At 37.0% G+C, this 17412-nt stretch overlaps 1 protein-coding gene and 1 long non-coding RNA gene across 2 annotated transcripts in view; one reads left to right on the top strand and one right to left on the bottom strand.

The window, feature by feature from the left end:
• LOC105510688 overlaps positions 1-5026 on the bottom strand; it is a 31206-nt gene extending 26180 nt beyond the window's left edge. The window contains exon 1 of the long non-coding RNA XR_001001592.1: positions 4968-5026. This is a non-coding gene — a long non-coding RNA (uncharacterized LOC105510688). The remainder of the gene's footprint in view (positions 1-4967) is intronic.
• CFAP44 (cilia and flagella associated protein 44) overlaps positions 1-17412 on the top strand; it is a 150807-nt gene that overhangs the window by 33653 nt on the left and 99742 nt on the right. Inside the window, exons 8-15 of the mRNA XM_011940574.1 lie at positions 1989-2103; positions 5008-5172; positions 7298-7453; positions 7750-7797; positions 8392-8491; positions 9034-9128; positions 11810-12019; positions 12999-13109. Coding sequence (XP_011795964.1) covers positions 1989-2103; positions 5008-5172; positions 7298-7453; positions 7750-7797; positions 8392-8491; positions 9034-9128; positions 11810-12019; positions 12999-13109 — 1000 coding nt within the window. The remainder of the gene's footprint in view (positions 1-1988; positions 2104-5007; positions 5173-7297; positions 7454-7749; positions 7798-8391; positions 8492-9033; positions 9129-11809; positions 12020-12998; positions 13110-17412) is intronic.

Here is a 17412-nt window from a genome sequence, read left to right as displayed (position 1 = left end):
AAAACACCAAAAGCAACGGCAGCAAAAGCCAAAATTGACAAATGGGATCTAATTAAACTAAAGAGCTTCTGCACAGGAAAAGAAACTACCACAGGAGTATTTTTCTAAGAGGATCTTCTTTTTTTTTTTTTCTGTTTTGGTTAACATTAGAATTATTTAAAAGTATGTTATTTTAAAAGCTAACTAGTAATGCCCGTTTTCTAATTAGATATGTGGGATTTTGTTTCTGCAAACAGCATAGATAAAATAGGAGCTTTTTTTTTTTTTTGAGATGGAGTTTTGCTCTTGTTGCCCAGGCTAGAGTGCAATGGTGTGATCTCAGCTCACTGCAACATCCACCTCCTGGGTTCAAGCGATTCTCCTGCCTCAGCCTCCTGAGTAGCTGGGACTACAAGCACCCACCACCATGCCTGGCTAATTTTGTATTTTTAGTAGAGTTGGGTTTCTCCATGTTGGTCAGGCTGGTCTTGAACTCCCGACCTCAGGTGATCCACCCGCCTTGGCCTCCCAAAGTGCTGGGATGACAGGCGTGAGCCACTATGCCCAGTCTATTGAGCTTTCACATCCACTACTGAATTTCTTGTTTGTAGCAACTCAGTCTTCATCTGTAAAATAAGAATTATCACAGTATCACTCCTGACAAGGAACACTCAATACGAAACAGTGGCAGAGCCTACTCTTGATCTTATGTCTTGCTCTAAACTCCGTGCTCTTTTCATTGTATCATACCCTTGTCTATTTCCAGGGTGCAATGATCTTGTCTTTCTCTATCTATGTTCCACTTTGTCTCATGCATTTGTATAACAGTCTTCTACCACCCCAGAGCTGCCCATAACTTGATTATCAGAGTCTCTTTAAGAGAAAGACATTTTTATCCATCCTAAATTCCTCTTGTCTCAATTTAAATCTGGTCTTTTTATTATTCACTCATTAGAAATATAGACTAATTGAGCAGATTTTTAATTGTAATCTTTGGGGAATTTTCAAATAAACTTCTGCTAGCTATATGTTAAAATTTTCCAATTTCTTATATTTTCTGATTATTTAGTAAAATCTGTACTTTCTATGCCCCATATCTTTGGGGAAAAGGCAGACATTGAACAGTTAATTTCATGTGTGAAGTGCTATGAAGTAACCCAGAGTATATGGAAGCATATCATCAGGGGACCTACCATTCCCTTGGAGAGGATGTTGGCTATCTAGGCTTTTGGCTTTGTATCATTGGCTTGTTGATACTCTCAATTATCTATTTTATATCTACTTGTATATTTCTTCTTTTTCTATGTGGTCTTCATCATCCTGTCCATTTGTTTAGACTATTAATAAGAAAATGTTAGTAATAACATTTATTGATTGCTTTGATATGCTAGGCACTGTTCTAAGAATTTTTCAACAGTTTTATGAGGTAGGTGTTACTAATTTTCTCATTTTATACCTGAGAAAATGAAGGCACACGGTGATCTAGAAAAGTGCTCAAAGTCACACAGTTTGTAAATTAGAATTCTTTGGAAAACTTTTATATCTTCTAAAACAATACTGTCTAAGAGAACTTTCTGATGGACTGGGAATGTTCTATGCTGTCTAATACAGTGGCTGCTAGCCACATGTAGTTACTGAGCACTTGAAATTGGCTAGTGTGACTGAAACACTAACATTTTGATTTTATTTAATGTTAATTACTTTAAATCTAAATTTAGATAGCCACACACAGCTGGAGGCTACTGCATTAGGTAGCACAGCCCTAAAATATAAGATGCCTGAAGGCAGGAAATTTTATATTTCACCTATTTTGATCATTGCTGAATTCATATTGCCTAGAACCTTGCCTGACAGGTAGTAGATACTTAATAAATCTTAATCAGATAAATGAATGAATGAATGAATGAAATAATATATGCAACTCTGAAATATGTAAATGTTTGGGTCATATTAAAATAAAAATCAATAAAATGTCTTTGAGGTACATTCAGTCTCTTTCTTGTTTGTAGGTTCTGGGAAATGGCTTTTACATTCACAGGTCTCAAGCTGCAGGGATCACTAGGTCGATTTGGCAAAACAACCACTACTGATATAGAAGGCTACATGGAACTCCCAGATGGGAAAGTGAGTACAGCTGCTATTCTACAATATTAAAATTGTGTTTTCAAGTACATATATGAAAGCACACATATGTGAAAATATATTACATTCTAACAAACTCTGCCAATAACAGCTATTATCATTGTAAATGTAATGAAAATTTAATTTTACTTCTTCAATTATCAATTGTAATTAAAATAGTTTCCTGAAATTGTCATAATCCTTATGTACCCACCATTTTCTATTTTCTTTTTACTAAATATTATACACACATATAAAGTATGTGAGCATTTTCATATATTAACATAATGACATATTTGTTACTTTTTTTTTTTTTTTTGAGACAGAGTCTCGCTGTGTTGCCCAAGCTGGAGTACAGTGGGGCGATCTCCGCTCACTGCAAGCTCTGCCTCCCGGATTCACGCCATTCTGCCTCAGCCACCTGAGTAGCTGGGACTACAGGTGCCCGCCACCATGCCCAGCCAATTTTTTATATTTTTAGTAGAAACGGGGTTTCACCACGTTAGCGAGGATGGTCTCGATCTCCTGACCCCGTGATCCACCTGCCTCGGCCTCCCAAATATTTGTTACTTTTAATTATGTCACAGAGTTGCAGTATTTATATTACTTATTTTTCCCCATTTTGTCTTGCTATCATGATCCAAGAAGACTTATTGGGTCAAAGGTTATATACAGCCTTGTGGCATTTATTTTTTTGTCAGATTATTACTCAGAAAGAGCAACCACTTTATAGAGGCATCTGCAACACTGCAACTGTAATCTGTTAATTTATTCTTTAATATTGTTAGTTTCCTTTCTTCCTCTTATAAAATTTATAAGCATATTGCCTGAAATAATAGTTAATTAGGATTAGTTCTCTATCAGTATTTTACATAGCTTCCTATTAGAATGAATTATAGATTGTTATTTGTGATCATCTCAGTTGTAAGTAAATGCCAGCATACAAATATTACTCTAAGGAACCAAGTGGTCTAGTCATCTACCTGACTGAATATTCTCAATTCAAAAGCATGGTATATAGGAGGAAGTAAAAAGCCTTGGATGCTGGCTAAAATATATCTAAATCCATGAGATGATCTTAAATCATCCCAGCTTCAAATTCTCGATAGTGTAAGAATTAAGGTAAGATAAAGATCAATAGAATCCTTGTTAAAAACCTGGCATGAGATATATATTTTTAAAGGTTTGATAGAATTTGTGTAGATATAGGGAAGAAATAGCCATTTTAAATGATAGAGCAACTAAAGGAAATATTTAGCATTATAAATAAATATCAGATTTTTAGAGGGCAGATTGGAATAAACCATTTATGTTGGCAAAGAGTGGAGAATTTTGGTGAGATATGACTGGGTCCTAGTGTACAAGGAGTTTAATAGGTAGAGAACTACTCTACATGGGAAGAGTAGACTTGCAAGTGGAAGAAGTAATAAACAAATTTGGCCATAAAATGCCAGGTTGATTAGAAGAAGGGAAATCTGGAATCAAGGAAATGAGCTAGAATGGAAGCTGTTGCTGTCATCTAAAGAGAGATGATCAAGGGCCTAGACTTCTCAGAACAAATGGAAAAGGCAAGCTAGATATGAGTCACATTTCAGAAAGGAATGCCTTATAGGTTTTTGTCATCATTGCTGGCTTTCATCACTGGACAGAAGAAAATAAGTCTAAACACTCTACCATAAAAGGCTGAGGCTTAAGAACAGAATCAGTAAAGTTGGTAGAGTTGTTAAAAAATAGGTAGACCCAAGAAATAAAAGACTGAATAAAATCATCAGTTTCTCTACATAAGGGGGAGATGGAAATGCAGACCTCTAGAGCATGCAGGCAAAAATTAGAATGGAGTTTCCCAAAGTGAATTTTTATGGAACATTAGTCTGTACAGAAGCTCCATAAAAATAAGACATTTTAAGTCAAATTCCTTTGTATCTAAAAATTTGTCTTGGTGATTCCCAGCAAATACTTCTCTATTAAAAGTTCCCAGGGGTCCTAGAGAAAATAAAGTTGTTTGACTTTGTTTATCCTAGCATCTGCCTTCTGGGGCTGTGTAGTCAGAATAGGAGGTTTTGAGCCACCTTGCTTGTATTAGAATGCTGACTGGGTAGTTTTGGGCAAGTTACTTAACTGTTTTGTGCTTCAATGTTCTCCTCTGTAAAATGGGGGTAATAATAGTCATGGCTACCATTGGCCCATAACTTTGTGGGAGTCAGAAAAAGCTGTTTCTTCTATGAGAATGAGGTACCCAACATGTACAAGTGTACATGGTATCCCTGATAAATGTACCTAGTTCATATGATTTTTTGCATTAAATAACTTAACATATATAAAGTACTGAACCAGTGCTTGGCACGGAGTCAATACTCAATATTGCTTTATTTTGTGACACTTGTTTAATATCTTAACAACTAATGTTTGGTGGCATGTACTTGAGAAAATGCCAGATTAAACAGATTAATTTGAGAAAAGTTTTAGATGATTAGCCTTGTTTGAAATTGGATACTATTATGCTATAATCTACTTAATTCAGTACTGGCCTTACAAGTTATCTAATATCTAAAATTTGACAGTATTACATTTAAAAAGTAGACTCTCATCTAATTCCACTCCTGTCTTTTGTCCTAAGAGATGTACCAAGAAATCTATTGTATACATACAGGAACAATTACCAACAACATACAGCCTAATCACAAAGATGTAAAACTGATAATAATCCTGGAAGGAAATACATCAAAATGTTATTAGTAGTTGTGTCTGGTATAGTAGGTCTTCATTTCTGTATTTTTTTATTTTTCCATTTAAAAATTTTATAATCATTAAAAAAACCTTACAAATAATTTTCACCTACTATTTGAGGCATAAATACATACACTTACCTGTTTTGATGCACATTTCTTTTTTCCACGTATCTGCCAGGTGCTCTCAGGGTCAGAATGGGGCAACATGCTGCTTTGGGAAGGTGGTCTGATCAAAGTGGAGCTCTGTCGAGGTACAAGCAAGTCATGTCACAATGGTCCCATTAACCAGATAATGCTGGATGAGGGTGAAGTTATCACGGTTGGGTCAGATGGATGTGTTAGGGTAAGTTTTCTTGATACTTGGACGGTAGCACCCACGTTTAAGACTTGTAGATCACCCAAAGGGTTTTATTTCTCATAAAGGTTATTTTGTGAAGGAGATCAGTAGTCATTTGCTCTCCAGCCCAACTCACTTTAAATAATGCTTCTCTTGTGGTAAATATTTGCATTCTTGTCAAAATTAATTTACTGCATTTTACCACTGAAACTTTGAGAGGGCCTCTTGTTATTTTGATTCTGTTGAAATAATAACTTTAGAAGATGAAAACTCATGTTAGCACAAGATGAACAGTAGACCCACATATCCTTCCAAAAGGCTCCATATGAATGGGCCATTTTGTAGGAACAAAGGTGCTGAACATTTGTTAGTTATTTTTTACTGAGGTTACCAAATAGAAATACACCCAGAACTGGTGTATTTCTGATGGAGTTTGAACTGAACTGATGGAGTTTGCCTATGAATGCTACATTCTTCTTGCTCCATATGCTAGGGAACTCACTTGCTTTCTCTTGTGGACACTCTTTTGCCCAAGCCTGGGCTAAGCCGGAACATTGCTCCAGCACTAAGTCCCCTTGATTGCTGTTGACACACTTCTCCCACCCACTCTGTGTAGCACTTTCTGTTCATGAGTATCCCGCTGTGGCTGGTCAACCTGTAGCCTTGGGATTTGCCTTGTAGTCCTCTTGATAGATATTTTCAGTGCGGCCTTTCATAAGAAAGTGGTAGTGTTCTATTGACATTCTTTAAGAAGTGTTATCAAAAGTGAGATTGTATTTTTTTTAAGAGTCTGGTCACTCTGTTGCTACCGATTGAGCTTACTGTGTTTAATATTGTTTAACCCATATCTCCCACAGTAGGTCTTCTTACCACTGGCTTTTTGAGCCCCAGTGTATGTTTTTATATTTACAATATTAAATTTAATCTTGTTAGATTTCACACATTACTCTGAGAATCTTTTGTGTCCTTTATTTTGTCATATGATATATTTGCTATCTTTCTAAGACATACGTTACCCGAAAATGTCCAAATAGCAAGTAGGAGAAAACTTCAGGAGAAAAGAAGTTAAATATTTCATATAGGATCCCTTCATGGACACCAGTAATTCCTAAGCTTGCTTCTCTTTTCAGAGTCTGTCCTTGTCTTTTCAGTCCTTCACACAGTAAATCTCTGCATCTTACCCTTTAGAGAAAACCTAGCCCAACTCCCAGGGGTTGGTCTGATTCTTGTCTGATTCTTAACCCTAACCCTGACCTTCAGATATTTCTCTCTTCCCCCAACCAGGCTAATTTATGCGACAGTCTCCCCAGAGTTCCTTTCTCAAAGACTCAGTTATTCAGTCTAGGATCACATGGCAGGGTATGTCGCCAGAACTGTCCAGAATGAACTTTGGCCCCTCACAGGGGAGGTCCTGCTGAGCCTCCTTGCCACCGTGAGGTAAAACTGTGCTCCCTCACTCTTCTTGTAGTATTCTGGACTCCTCTGCAAATGAGGAACAATCTATACTTTACTGTCTCACTGTGAGATAGTAACATTTACTATCTCGCTTACTATGAAACGTGTTTGGTGGTATGCACTTGGGGAAATGCCAGATTTTCCCAATGAGATAGTAAAGTGTGAACTATTAATATTCAGGAAGAGAAATATTTTCTAATAGAGACTTTATCTACATCTATATTGTTTGCTTCTAATGAGATAGTGCTTGAGTCATTAAGTGAGAAGGTGTATTTCCCCCTTCCAGGGGTCTACTGGTGTGTAGAAAACAGGGTTCATTATGATGTCTTGCTGAACAACTGAACCATATACTCCTATGGCCACTTTATGTAAAAAGAGATCTAATAGAAACCTTGAAATAAAATTTGTTTTGGACAAATTAAAATTCTTATGCAAGGCTGTACATTCTCACTAATCTTTATAAATGTAAAGGAAACTGTAATCACTTACCATACCTCAGTTCAGAGTAACATTCCAGGGTTCAGGTTTTGGTGTTCTTATCACACCTGTTCATAGTTACTTTTCATGAAAGAACAGGAAATGACTTTTGAAAAAAAAAGTCAGGGTTTTTCTGGCTTAGAAAATCATTGTTCAGAAACTACTGATCGATTAAAATATTTTCTTTACATTTTACAAGATATGGGATTTTGAGACAATAGACACTGCTGATATAATAGATGAGACTGGATTGTTGGAGATTGAGCCTATTAATGAACTTCAAGTAGACAAGAATGTGAATCTCTTCTCTATGATAAAAATGAGTGAAGCTGGAAATAACTTTTGGTTGGCTCAGGTGTGTTGCATTCTTCTCTTTTGGCTCTTTAACATTACAGGGACAAAAAATTAAAATAGTAGTATGATTGATTTGGCTACAAGTCCATTTGACTGTAAGTGTTACGAGATTGCTTATTGTGTGGCTGCATTCTAAAATATAGAAATTGTTTTTATTAAATTTCAATTATACTTTAAAATATATGTGAGCTTTTGGTATTATTGCTTGTCCTTACTTTATTAAATCATAGGAAAAACATTTTAAAAATTTGATGAAAGTTCAAAATGATAAAACAAAATACTATTTAATTTTTTTAGGATGCCAATGGAGCCATATGGAAGCTTGACCTTAGTTTTTCAAATATTGTAAGTTGCCTATTATTCTTATTTTCCCCAAACTTTCATAGTAAAAACTTTTCTTATTTGTCTTTAAAGTATTCTTTATCTTTCTCCATATTTGATCATGGTTCTCATAAAAAACTTGCCCAACATGTGCTACTCTTGAGAATTCTCTCTCATTATGATGTTACATAAAAAAGTATCTATCTCATAGCATAATTTACCAGAAAAGTGGCAGTGACAACGCCTAACATTATATAGTGCTTTATAGTTTCTATGAATATATGGAATTTTCATTTATTTTATCTCATGTGATCCTCATCACTACCCTATTTAGTAGGCAAGCAGCTGTTATCATCTCATTTTACAGATGAAGAAATGGAAACTGGCATTTGAAGTGACTTGCACAAAATCACACAGCCATTAAGGGCAAAGCCCAGGAGTCTATCTGGTTCTCCTAAATCTGAACTAGTGTTCTTTCTAACTTTTTAGGCTTTTTCTTATTTCTATGCAAATAAAATCACACATGTGTTATATTTTTCTCTTTGCATTTTTCAAAACTTGATCTTAATTCTATGTCACCTTGTCTTTGAAATCTAGTAAGTGTCTGTCTATTCTCAGACCCAGGACCCAGAATGCCTCTTTTCCTTCCATTCTGGAGCTGTTGAAGCCGTGGCTGTTTCTCCTCTCACTTATCTCATGGCCACAACTGCCTTGGACTGTAAGTAGGAACTCTTAATAAAAATATATCTGGCCTTGTTTTGTTTTATTTGCAATACAATTTTTATATGTGTTTGACTTAAGAGCATTTGAGGATTTTCCCAAAAGGGGAGCCTCTTGAATGCTAGTGAGGTGAGTTGGAGAGACGAGAGGGCACAAAACGTAGCAGCCATGGTTATTGTGAGAGATTAAAATAAGGACACAATCTGTAAATTGTTCATGAAAATGCTGCTCATTTTGGTATTGTCCACATTTGTCTTTTTTCTATTCTTTCCATCTCCTTTCTTCCTTCTTAACTTACGGCAAATCCATATGGACTATGCAAAGTGAAATTGACCCACCAGTCAATCATCTGTTTTATTCTTTATTATTCACGTTTATGAATTACCTGTTTGAGGTTGTACATGAAATTTTTTACAAAAGAAAGTTATTGACTGATTTAGTTAAGAAATTTCTTGTTATAGTATTCAATATGTAAAAAGTAAGCAAAGACTTAAAAAATTATGTATATAATTTTTTTCTTTTAAAACTGTCTTTCCATAGGCTCTGTTCGAATCTATGATTTTGCTAGCAAAACTCTTTTGGCTCAGATGAAATTCAAACAAGGAGGTACTGCCCTTGTTTGGGTACCCCGAATGGTAAGTTTGTTGTTATAATGAATTACCAGAATCTGTTGGTAAATATGGTATATCAATGCTATTTCTTGGAAATATAGATATTTGCTGACTCAAAATTTTAAGGAATAATAAAAGTTTTAAGTTAGTTTATTTTAGTCAGAATGTAATAGAAATCTTTACCATGATTGTTGTTATGGGTTTGGTCTTGTTTTTAGTGAAATTTCTGTTTTTATGCCACCTGTAGATTCGTAATAGTTTCATGTTGCAAAGCAGTTTCCCAACAGAACTTTGTGTCTCTAACCTTGATCCATCTGACTTTGATTTCATTCATCCTATTAATATTTACAGAGTGTCAACAATGTACCAGGTCTTGTTTTAGATTCTGGGAATATAGCAGTGAATAAAAAGACAAAAAATACTTGCCCCTCATGGACCTTATGCTTTAGTGGGAGGGAGGCAGAGACAGATAGTAGTCAAAATAAGTAAGTTAAGTACATTTTATATTAGATAATTATAAGGACTATAGAAACAAATTAAGCTGGGATAGGGAGTTGTTCCATTTATCAATTGCTGTGTAATATACTATCTCAAAATGTAGTGGCATAAAATAATCATTTCATTTTGTTCATGTAGTCTTTGTGTTGAGATTTGGGTGACAGCAGGGATGGATTGTCTCTGCTTCAGGGTGTCTGGGAACTCAGCTGGGAAGACATGAATGGCTGGGCCTGGAATAGCCCAAAGGCTTCTTGATCACAAGGCTGTCACCTGGGTTGGACGACTTGAAGGCTAGGCTATGCTGGGACTGCCAATAGGAGTGTTTATACGTAATACCCTCTCCATATGGCTTAGGCTTCATCAGAATATGGCAGCCTCAGGATAGTCACACACTTTTTACATGGTAGCTCAGGGCTCCAAGATCTAGTATTCCAACAGTAAAGGTAGAAGCTGATGACCTTTTATGGCCCATTCCCCAGAAGTCAAAATATCACTTCTACCATACTTGATTGGGTGAAGCAGTCACACAGTCACAAGCCCCATACAGAATCAAGAGGACGGGACTTAAACCCCATCTCTCCATGGGAGGCACATCAAAGATTTGCAGCCATATTTTTAAAATGCCATGGAATTATTTGGGGAAATATTTAATCTTTATTATTTTGGGTTGAAATTAAAAAGAAAATATTCCAGGCTAAAAGTAAATGTGGATATAACTGGAATGAGGGGGAATTTCATGATGGGATCAAGACCAGAAGGAGAACTTAGTCCAGGGAACAGAGCCAGCTTCGTGATGAGGCTAGAGCAAGTAGAAATGACAGAGCGTTTGGATTGGCAGACCTAGCTCACTCACTATCCTAATCTAGTTATACTCTTAACGAAGTCTTAAAACTACAATCCAGGTAATTGAATTGTTTATTCAGATGGTTGTGTAATGTTCACAGCATGTTTCCTTTTTTAGGCTTATATCTGAGTAATGATCATATGGATTTTAAGCTACAATTAAAATGTCTCTTCTCCATACCCCTTTACCTTTCTGGAAGGCTACACATCAGTCTTTATGACCCAGCTCAGGTCAGACATCATCTCTGCATAGCCCTCCGTGAATCTACCTTCAAGTAGAGTTAGGGCCTCCTTCCTCTGTGATTTTTTCCCCCTTAGTGCTTGTGTGTATATCTCTTACAACATTTATCACAGCATACTAGGATTATGTGCTTTAGGATTATGTGCTTTACTGTCTTTCCCACTAGACTTTTTTCATGGTGACAACCATGCCTTATTCTTTGCACCTCCTGTGCCTCTATAGTTACTGGTACATTTAGACACTTAGTAAATTTTTATTGGATAAACAACATTCAACTGGAATTGAATGGTGTACAACTTTTTTATTCCCCAGATTCTCATAACTGATTGTCATTCAGCTCTACAGGATGCCCAGGCTCTTCCAAGACAGCAGATTTGGTACATTCAGACATTGGTAGATTTATATCTTCAGCTGAGACTTTATGAAGACTCTTCTTAATGTGACGTGGAACCCATTTTATCATCTACTGCTTGCCTGTCTTCCTCTCCAGCCTCCCGGGGAAACGTTGTTCTCTTACTCTAGTCATACTATAACTTTTTCTTGAATTCTGTTATTTCCTGCCACAGGACTTCTGCACAAGTTATATTCTCTCTTAGGAGTGCTTGTGCCACCTTCCTGTACCTAGCTAATTCCTGAGCATCCTTTTGCTATCAGCTCCACCATCTCTTTCTTAGGGAAGCCATAAGTTGAGGTCGGCCTTCTTTGTTATATGCTCTCAGAGAATGCATTTCTTTCTTTTAGCACTTATTTCAGTTCATAATTTCACACTCATTTATGTGATGATTAATGTATCCACCTTTCACTAGACCAAAACTCTGTGAAACCAAGCACTGAGTCTGTTTATGTTCACCACTGAGTGGCTGATGATAGGTGCTTAGCATGTGGTAGGCAGACACTCTGCTGTTTGTTCATTCAATGTTTGAATTAACATTGTTTATCCTTCCTGTGGTCATTGATTATAAAGAGATATGCTAGAATGGATAGTGGTTACCAGAAAGTGGTATAAAGAATTGCCAATGGGCAGCCAATATTAAATTACCTAAGTCTAAATAAAATATCTGTTATATAGTCCAACTTTCTCAATTAACTCGTTTCAGGTCCCTTATCTTTAATTTTTTCCAAGGTAAACTTCACTGGAGCAGAAATTATTGTAGGATTTGAAGATGGAGTTGTTCGAATTCTTGAACTTTATGATCCAAAAGGGCTCACGGTTTTTGTGGGACGGAAGAAAATTTCGGATGCCGATATTCGCTTGAAACAGGTTTTCAAACCCCATACTGCTTGTGTCACTGCTTTAGCTTTTGAACGTGATGGGGAAATTCTAGCCACAGGGGTAAGCAGTACATTTCCTTTCTTTTCTTGTTGAAATTTTATAGTTAACATTGCCTTATAAGTACTCCTACTTCATCATGTCTTATTTACTGAAATTCATTTTCTATCAATATATTCATATTTTGCTTTCTTTATAGTCATATTCTTTCAATGTAGTCTGTGAATAACCCTTTTTTTAATCAGAATAGAGCTGGAGCATGTGAATAACACTTAAAAATATTCTCGCAAGTTGAATTCTAATGCTTATTTTAAATGGGAAATTTTAAATAGGAAATTTCAACTGAGGACCGTGCTAGTTGTATTGTTTATAATCAGTATTTTATTCAACATAGGTATGTTCTTTTTTTTTTTTTTTTTTTTTTTGAGACGGAGTCTCACTCTGTCACCCAGGCTGGAGTGCTGTGGCCGGATCTCAGCTCACTGCAAGCCCCGCCTCCCAGGTTCACGCCATTCTCCTGCCTCAGCCTCCCGGGTAGCTGGGACTACAGGCGCCGCCACGTCGCCCGGCTAGTTTTTTTGTAGTTTTTAGTAGAGACGGGGTTTCACCGTGTTAGCCAGGATGGTCTCGATCTCCTGACCTCGTGATCCACCCGTCTCGGCCTCCCAAAGTGCTGGGATTACAGGCTTGAGCCACCGCGCCCGGCGGTATGTTCTTATATAGAATTGTCATAAAGGAAGAGAATAACCGTGTAAATTCTTTATGCACTAATAGGCGAGCATATGCATGGTAGAATTTTTTTGTGCACATTTCTGAAAGTATGGTAATCATATTTTCATAACCACATATTGAAACACATGGTTTGCCAAATGTTCTAATGGGGAAAATGGAGCAAGTTTTAGAAATAAGAATTCTTCTAGAATAATCTGGGATATATGACCATTGTAGATAGAGATAGCGTATGCTATTAAATGCTTTTTTTGTGGTCTATAGACTAGATTTCATAGTAATATATATTTGGTGGATGTGTCTTTTTCCTTAGAGTAAAGATCAAACTGTTTTCTTCTTTGAAGTGGAAAGGGATTATAAGCCAATTGGTTATATTAATACTCCTGGACCTGTGTGTCAGTTAATGTGGTCTCCTATGTCTCATGTAAGTCATTATTATTTGTCTTCCTGCTTAAATCTCAATTACTACATAGTGAAACTATCTTGTAGATAGACAATAGCAGGTGGAATTTTTAGCCCACTCCTGGTTCCTGCAGTGAGGGTCAGGGATGCAACAACAGAAAGTTCAGGTGGCTGCTGCTGGGGTTGGCCAGTAGAGCATCACTTAGGAGCCTTCCTCTCTCTCACTGCCTCCTTTCTCTTTCACGGTCTTATTGGTTGACCATGATCCTCTCTCAAAACCCAGCGTTTTTTCAGGCTTTCCTCCAACGGGACTTTTGGCCACAGGCATGACATGTCGAAATGCTTTCACCTTGATCAGTCAGTCTCTCTGAGAATCAGAAGCTGAATTCTAAGTTCTGAATGTACTTTTCCTCATCTTTATCTCTTTACTTCTCCTCTGCCCTCAATCCACATCTATTTCCTCTTCTGTCCTTTTATTTCTTATTTGTTAGCAATTGGTAATTCAGTATTGATTACTAATGTCTTTTAATGTCTCCAGTTTTACTAAATGTGAGCATATGATAATTCAGTCATCTAAATATTGATTGACTGTCTAAACCAAGTGCTGTGCCAGGTGCCAGGATAATAATACTGACGAATTGCATAGAAGTGCCATCAGGATTCTTGGAGTAACATTGGTAATCCACTTTAAGCTTTTCTAAATAAAAGGACCAGAAAATACATCAGTATTATCTTAAAAATGCTTTTTGAAATTAGTCAACAAATACTCATTGTTTCTATCTTTTCTAGGCACTGTGGTGGATTAAATAAGCAATACAAAACAGTCTCTTGAGGAGAAAAAAATATACATTTAAAAAGTTAAATATACCTTATCATTGAACAATAAGGTTTCACAAAGGAATTGATGACTAAAATATCAATGGTATAGACCAAGCTTGTCCAACCCATAGCCTGTGGGCTGCATGCAGCCTAGGATGGCTTTGAATGAGGCACAACACAAATTTGTAAACTTTCTGAAAACTTTATGAGATATTTTGCATTTTTTTTTTTTTTTAGCTCATCAGCTGTTGTTAGTGTTAGTTAGTGTATTTTATGTGTGGGCCAAGACAATTCTTCTTTTTCCAGTGTGGCCCAGGGAAGCGAAAAGATTGGACACCCCTGGTATAGACAATGTGTGTTGTGAATTTAGAGCAGGGAACTATCAAGAAAGGAAGAAGTTAAAATTAAGTTATTATTTTGTATTACTATACCTTGATTTTGAGAAATTGGTAGGATATGACCAAATGAATAAGAGATGGGTACAGATGGTTCAGGTGAAGGGAGTGGTAGCTGCAAAGGAAGCTCTGTGAGAAAGCATGAATGTTTATGTCACAACGTAAAACATTATGTGCATCCTTTATTCACTTCCCTAGATACAAAGTTAAAAAGATCCACCAACATTTGCCAGGGGTTGGGGTGGTGAGTGGGAGGGGAGTAGGTGTGACATTAAAGAAGTAGCTTGAAGGAGATCTTTGTGGTGATGGTATAGTTTTGTGTCTTATTTGTCATGATGCTTACACAAATCTATACATATGAGAAAATGATGCAGAGCTATACACACATTCTGTGCTAATGTCAAAGTCCTGGATGGTTTTGTATAGCTGCATAAGATGTAATCAGTGGTAGAAACTGAGTGAAGGGTGGGTGATACCTCTGTGTACTATCTTTTCAACTTCCTGTAAATCTATACTTATTTTGAAATAAGTTAAAAAATTAAAAGTAATTATTGGTTTATTTGTGTGGCTATAATGGAATACTTGAGGCTAGGCAATTTGGCTCATGGCTTTGCAGGCTATACAAGAAGCATGGTGCCAGCATCTTCTGGTGAGGGCCTCATGGGCTTGTAGTCATGTCAGAAGGTGAAAGGGATCTAGCTTGTATAGAGATCGTGTAATGAGAGAGGAAGCAAGAGGGAGAGCGGGGAGACCAGGTGTGGTGGCGCACACCTGTAATCCCAGCACTTTGGGAGGCCAAGGCAAGTGGATCACTTGAGTGCAGGAGTTGAGACAAGCCTGGGCAACATGGTGAAACCCTGTCTCTACAAAAAATACAAAAATTAGCCAGGTGTGGTGGTGCATGCCTCTAGTCCCAGCAACTCGGGAGGTTGAAGTGGGAGGATCGCTTGAGGCTGCAGTGTGCCAAGATCGCGCCACTGCGCTCCATCCAGCCTAGGTGTCAGAGTGAGACCCTATCACAAACAAACAAACAAAAGAGGGAGTGGGGAGGTGCCAGGCTCTTTTTAATAACCAGCTCTCCTGGGAATGAATAGAACAAGAACCCACCCCCTTCCCCACCCAGGGAAAGCATCAATCTATTCATGAGGCATCCACCCTCAAGACCCAAACACCTCCCATTAGGCCCCATGTCTAACATTAGAGACCAAATTTCAATGTGAGATTTGTAGGGGACAAACAACTTGTACCATACAAGACCAAAACACTCAGCATAATTTAAAAGTCATTTTGGGTAGTGCTGCTTGCTAGCACTTGTATTTCTAAAATCATTTGCAAATTACTAAAGTAAAAAGTAAATTACTGTATGTAACTGACCTGCTGCAGACTTTAATTGTCCAAATTGCAGTAGATCTTAGCCCTTACCAGCTGAAATATCAGATATCATATCTGAGCATAAAGCATTAAGCTTCCGCCTGATGGTTTTGGGTGGTTCTGGTAAGGGTGCGTCCCATGTACACACAGAGCCATTCTGTCTGCCATGGTTACTACCACGTTCACTTTGGCAGCAGTGTGGAGAAGACACAAGGGAGCCAGGTCAGGGGCAGGTGGATCTATTGGGCAGCTGTGATGTGACTAGAGCATGAAAGACTGTGCAGACAAGAGATATTTAGAAGAGAAAATTGACAGAACTTGGTGATCTTTTATTTTTGTGAAGATAATTTTGAGGTGTCTAAATGGAGTTCATTATAGTCTCTCTAAGACATGTTCTTCCTTCCGTTTTATTCTTGGACTTCCATTTTCCCTGTCACTAAAGCCAGAATCTTGAAAGTTATTCTTGTCTTTATTACTATTATTTTTTATTTTTGTGGGTACATGATGTGTGTGTGTGTGTATATATATTTATGTGTATATGTATATATTTATGGGGTACATGAGATATTTTGATAAGGCATGTAATGCATAGTAATCATACCAGAGTGAATGGGATATCCATCACCTCAAGCATTTATCCTTTATGTTACAAACAATCCAATTATACTCTTTTAGTTATTTTAACATGTGCAATAAATATTATTGACTACAGTCTCCCCGTTGTGCTATTAAATACTAGATCTTATTCATTTTATGGATTTTTTCTTGCTCATATACCATCCCCAATTTGTACCCCACCCCCCCACCACACCCACCACCCTTCTCATCTGCTGGTAACCATCATTTTACTTTCCATCTCTATGAGTTCAGTTGTTTTCATTGTTAGCTCACAAGTAAGTGAGACCATGTGATGTTTGTCTTTCTGTGCCTGGCTTTTTTCACTTAACATAATGACCTCCAGTTCCATCCAGGTTGCTGCAAATAATAGGATCTCATTCTTTTTTATGGCTGAAGAGTACACATTGTGTATATGTACCACATTTTCTTTGTCCATTCATCTGTTGTGGGATAGTTAGGTTGCTTTCAAATCTTGGCTATTGTGAATAGTGCTGCAATAAACATGGAAGTACAGATGTACTGATTTCCTTCAATACACTGATTTCCTTTCTTTTGGGTATATACCTAGCAGTGGGATTGCTGGATCATATGTTAGCTCCATTTTTAGTTTTTTTGAGGAGCCCCAAACTGTTCTCCATAGTGGTTATACTAATTTACATTCCTACCAACAGTGCACTTTATTTACTCCACATTCTTGCCAGCATTTGGCATTGCCTGTCTTTTGGAAAAAAGCCATTTTAACAGGAATGAGATAATATCTCGTTGTAGTTTTTAATTTGCATTTCTCTGATGATTAGTGATGTTGAGTACCTTTTCATATACCTGTTTGCCATGCGCATGCCTTCTTTTGAGAAATGTCTCTTCAGATTTTTTGCCAATTTAAAAATTGAATTAGTAGATTTTTTCCCCCATAGAGTTGTTTGGGCTCCTTATATATTCTGGTTATTAATTCCTTGTCAGATGGATAGTTTGCAAATATTTCCTCTCATTCTGTGGGGTGTCTCTTCACTTTATTGATGGCTTCCTTTGCTGTGCAGAAAGTTTTTAACTTGATGTGATTCCATTTGTCCATTTTTGCTTTGGTTGCTTGTGCTTGTGGGGTGTTATTCAAGAAATCTTTGC

This window comes from Colobus angolensis, unplaced genomic scaffold, assembly GCF_000951035.1.
Source record: "Colobus angolensis palliatus isolate OR3802 unplaced genomic scaffold, Cang.pa_1.0 Scaffold190, whole genome shotgun sequence".
NCBI lineage: Eukaryota > Metazoa > Chordata > Mammalia > Primates > Cercopithecidae > Colobus > Colobus angolensis.
The sequence above is the reverse complement of the archived record's forward strand: the minus strand, read 5'-3'. Positions and strand labels throughout refer to the sequence as shown.